A 4927-nucleotide genomic window follows, 5' to 3' on the forward strand; every position below is an offset into this window, starting at 1 on the left:
CTGAGGCGCCCCGGGAGGCGCCTGGGCTCGGCCCTGCCCGGCGGAGCGAGCCCGGAGGGGAGAGCGGGAGCTCTTTGGGCGGCGCTTTTCGGCCGTGTGAAACACGCCTGAAATGCCCGTAAATATGCGCTAGAAATGCAGGTGTTTACCGTGGGTCAGTAACGGGCCTTCGGGCAGGAGTTGCTACCATCAGTGAGCCCACCCGTGCACAGGCCCGTGGGCCCTGCCTGCCCCCGCAGCTATGGCCTGTAATGTCCCCTGCGTTATTTCTCCCCCTCGTGATGGATGTCCCGTACAAATTTGAACGCGGCCCTGTGAGAAACAGAGGTGTAGCGAGGCTTGCGCGATGCTGGGTATTGCAGTGCAACAGCGGGTTTTTAAAGGGGAAAAATTATTGGGGTCTCTTGTCTTTGGAGCACTCTTGAAGCATGTGCGTGGGTTTTGTGACATGGCATAAAGGGTTATTTTTGGCAGTTGTTTATGATTTAGTGATAAATAGTAGGTGCTTCTCTTAACTTGGGAGTTGATTAGCTTCTCCGTTTAAAACAAATGAGAGTTTTGCCTTCATATGTTCTGTATCTTGAGCCATAACTAAAGAGCCTTGGCTGTGTTTTTAAAGATGCTCATAATATTTTGTGCTTGTATAGATGTGTTGTCGGCTTTCAGTGATATGCTGTGATATTTGCCTTCCAGATTTTTCACAAAGCTTTATTTTACAGGATTTATAAAGTTTACACTTCTGACTTCAGTAGAGAAGAAGTTCTGCAGAAATGTCGAAGATTGAGAAAATGAGTATCCTCGGAGTGAGGAGTTTTGGGGTAGAGGATAAAGACAAACAAATTATCACTTTCTTTACTCCGTTAACTATTTTGGTGGGACCAAATGGTGCAGGAAAAACGGTAAGGCTTACTATACATTTGGTTTTGAACTGTAAATAGGTCTGAAAGACCTCAAAACATCAATAATGATCTCTACAGAAAGGTATTAATAATATTGCAAAAATCTTGCTGTTCACTGTAAATATCGTGCTGTTTAGCATTATTAGAGATCTGCTTTCACACCTGGATTTTGCAGAGCACTGATTGATATTTTTCCTAGGAAATTGATCCAGATCCTGATTAAAACCGATTTTGCAAAGTACCGTATTTTCATTATACTCAAAAACAAAATGTTATTTCTTATTCCTCTCTCCTCACATATTTAACTCATTTGTAAATATTTGGGCTGCTGCTATGTTTTTGCCTATGGTCCATCTTGTTTACTCTAAATCACCATTATAACTATATATTTATTTCTGTTTTCTTAGACTATTATTGAATGTCTTAAATATATATCCACTGGAGATTTTCCTCCTGGCACCAAAGGAAACTCATTTGTTCACGATCCAAAGGTAAAAGTCATAGTAACTAAATTTAATGTGTGTTTACTGCTAAGTAAAATACTTAACTGCACTCAGGGTTTTGATGGAAACAGGGATGCTCAGGCTCTAGGCAGACATGAGCCGACTGTATTTCTTCAGGAGGACCAGAGAGCTGGGGGAGATTAGAACATTACCCACAGCTGGGAAGGCATATATTCATTTGCATGTTGAGAAGAATTTCACTTATTCGGGTTTTTTTTGTTTTTACTGAAGGTTGCCAATGAAACAGATGTTAGAGCTCAGATTCGATTACAGTTTCGAGATGTAAACGGAGAGCTCGTAGCTGTCCAGCGATCCATGGTCTGTACCCAGAAAGGCAAGAAAACAGAATTTAAAACACTTGAAGCTGTCATTACGAGAACAAAGTAAGTTGTCAAGTTTTCTTTCTTACTTTGGCATAAAGGTCAGTTTGGGTTTTGTATATTGTTATGTATAAGACAAGGGAAAACTTCATAATATATTTCTTCAAGTAGCTACTGGTGCTCTTGGATTAAAGCTATGTAGTTTCATCACGTTATCTACTAGTTGATTCAAAAATCCTAGATTTGATAGCCATTGCTTTAAGAACTACTGTATCTTTTAACTTGCATTTATTTGAAAATTGTATTAATAATGATACAGTTTGAAAGTAGCATTGTGTGGAGTACGTAGGCTTTACTTCCTTTAGCACCATTTTCAGTTTCAGACCATGGTTGGCCCGTGTTTAACTCCGATCTCTACTATTTAAGAAGTGTATTCCCTTCACTTCATTCAAGCTCGTTTTTGCTCCCTCTGGTGGTTCTGCATCGGTTTAAAATGTGTTACCGTCTTGACTACGGATATTGACAGTGTTAAATGCATGTGTTGAAAATAGTAATTATAGGCTTAAAAATTGTTACTTGTTACGTTTTTGAATCGGGATGTTACAATGAGATTATACTGTTAAAAATGCAGTTTACTTTTAAAAGAATTTGCTAGTAAAGTGTTTGGGGATTTTCTTTCTGTGCTACACAGGCATGGCGAGAAGGTCAGTCTGAGTTCCAAGTGTGCAGAAATTGATCGAGAGATGATCAGTGCCCTTGGTGTTTCCAAATCGGTGATTAACAATGTCATTTTCTGCCACCAAGAAGAATCCAACTGGCCGTTAAGTGAAGGGAAGGCCCTGAAACAAAAATTTGATGAGATCTTTTCAGCAACAAGGTTTTTCTCTTTACTGTGATTAAATACAAACTAAGTGAGAAAATGTCTTGTCTGATAATGTAGGTGTTAATGAAAATGTCTAAGGCATTGTTTCATGCATCAGTATTGCTATATTGCCAACAGGATCTGAAAATTTGTCTTTTTTAAAGGTATATTAAAGCACTCGAAACTCTCCGTCAGGTACGACTGAAACAAAGCTTGAAAGTAAAAGAGTGTCAGACAGAACTGAAATATCTAAAACAGAATAAAGAAAAAGCACAGGAAATCCAGGATCATCTTAGCAATAGAGAGGCTCAGCTGGCTGCTTCTAAGGAGAATGTAAAATCAATTGAGAGTCAACTTGATCCTCTAAAGGTAATTTGCGTGACATTACGTTAAGGCTTTAATACAAAACAATACATGAGTACTACATAACACAGAAAAATGTGAAAGCTGGATGAATTTCTTTATTAAAATCTTACCCTTTTAAGTTGTGTTATCTAATCCTTTGCTCTGAAGCAGAATCAAGCATACTGCAACAAACCTGGCAGATGCTGGTCTGATCTGTAAACAGTCACTGGAGGTTTAAGAACATGGTTTGTGAAATTCTCGTAGCAGCATTGGTTTTTGTAGCTTAATTTAAAGTCTCTCAAATTTAGCGGGTTACTAAAACTATTATAAACTGTAGCTTAACTAAAACTTAAACCCCCCTATTTTTTAAAAATACTCTATAAAGCTGAAGGTTTTACACTTAGACTACCATATTGTATAGAACAATTGATTGTAGGATTCACAAGCTGGTGAGTTATTTAACTTCCAGCATTCCTTCCTTTGCAGAGTTCTCTGGCAGCAGTTGAACAGAATCTCATAAAAGTGATGAGGTTAGACAACGACGTAAAGGCCCTGGAGAGCAGGAGGCGGCAGATGGAGAAAGATAATCAAGATTTGCAACAGAAGATGGAAAAGGTCACCTTTTAAATTCCTTGCTGCTGTCCTTTCTGCTGAATAATCAGTCTGTCTTTTGCTAGCCAGTCAACTAAGTATTTATTCTATTATCAGATGTTGGTGAAGAACATTTTCATAGCCCACATAGCTCACTTGATATTATCAGATACTGCAAATATGGCTCAATAAAGTCGTTTCTGTGTAATTTGGGTTAAATGGCTTTTTGTAAGTTTTCCCTCCACTATAGACTAGCTTGTCAGGAAGGCAAATACTGACATAAGTTTTCATAAAAGTGGTAATTACTGGTGACAACGCCCTGCTACCTCTCTCAGTATTTTCATGACAGTCAGCAGTTGTTTTGACCAGTGTGGGATGTCTCCTGATGTTAACCCTGGAGATTTTTTATTTCTTTCTCTTAAAATAAGAAATAATTGTCAGTCTTCAGTTGTGGTTGTGCCAAGGCATTTAAAAATATTTTGACAAATGGAAATAAATTCTTCAGTGGTAAAAATTTAGATTCATTTGTTTTATCAGCCTAAGAAAAATAGATTTTATTTTTCCAGATTTGCTTGTAGCATATTCATTTTTTCTCAGTATATGTCTTAGTATAGAAATTCTGTATAGGAGGTGTTTGTCTCTTATTTCTTGAGTTCTGTTATGGTAAAAACTATACTTTTTTAAAACATCAATAATTGGGTTATACATTTAGTTAATACAGAATGAAGTTAGCTTTTTGTATTTGGTGTACAGGTTTTTCAAGGAACAGATGAACAACTGAGGGATGGATACCAGAACCACCAGAGAACAGTGAAGGAGAAGGAGAAGAGATTATCAGACTGTAAGCGTGAATTAGATAGAGCCACTAGAGAATGCCAGAGATTTAACAGTGAGAAATCCGAACTACTTATTGAACGAGGTACTTTAGACTTCATCTATAACCTTGTATTTATTTTTTAATGTAAGTAAGATCTGAAATGGAACTACTGATAGTCATTGAAGTTAATTATAATAATAATGGTACTACTGAATAATTGGACTGGACAAAACTGATAAAATGTGTATTAGTTTGGGGTCGGCTGCACAGTATGATATGAGAATCTCACAGGTGGACAGATTGTAGCGGTTTTATCCTGGAGTTTCTGATGTGAGTTTCTGACGTACGCTTGTTGTTCTGAGCTATAATGACAACATGTAGTACATTTGTTCTTAAATGGACCATTCTTTATGAAAATATTCCAAATAGATAACTTATGGTGGCAGAGAACAATGTCAGCCTAGCAATTTACAACACAGTTGTTTTCACTGACTGAGCTTGTACTTCGTTAGGTGATGAAAATGTCTGCTAACCAGATGTGGTTATGTGAGTGTGTTTTAACCAAGGAAACCATGAAAGCTGAGTGCTCG

At 37.7% G+C, this 4927-nt stretch overlaps 1 protein-coding gene across 1 annotated transcript in view; it reads left to right on the forward strand.

Moving 5' to 3' along the window:
• The first annotated feature begins 696 nt into the window (after window positions 1–696).
• The window catches only part of RAD50 (RAD50 homolog (S. cerevisiae)), a 22139-nt gene continuing 17908 nt past the window's right edge, over window positions 697–4927 (forward strand). Inside the window, exons 1-7 of the mRNA XM_009705376.1 lie at window positions 697–899; window positions 1307–1390; window positions 1634–1785; window positions 2414–2599; window positions 2749–2953; window positions 3416–3544; window positions 4274–4439. Of these exons, the coding sequence (XP_009703678.1) occupies window positions 771–899; window positions 1307–1390; window positions 1634–1785; window positions 2414–2599; window positions 2749–2953; window positions 3416–3544; window positions 4274–4439 (1051 nt within the window). The 5' untranslated portion in view covers window positions 697–770. The remainder of the gene's footprint in view (window positions 900–1306; window positions 1391–1633; window positions 1786–2413; window positions 2600–2748; window positions 2954–3415; window positions 3545–4273; window positions 4440–4927) is intronic.

Source organism: Cariama cristata, unplaced genomic scaffold (assembly GCF_000690535.1).
Source record: "Cariama cristata isolate BGI_N322 unplaced genomic scaffold, ASM69053v1 scaffold31318, whole genome shotgun sequence".
NCBI classification, from domain to species: Eukaryota; Metazoa; Chordata; class Aves; order Cariamiformes; family Cariamidae; genus Cariama; species Cariama cristata.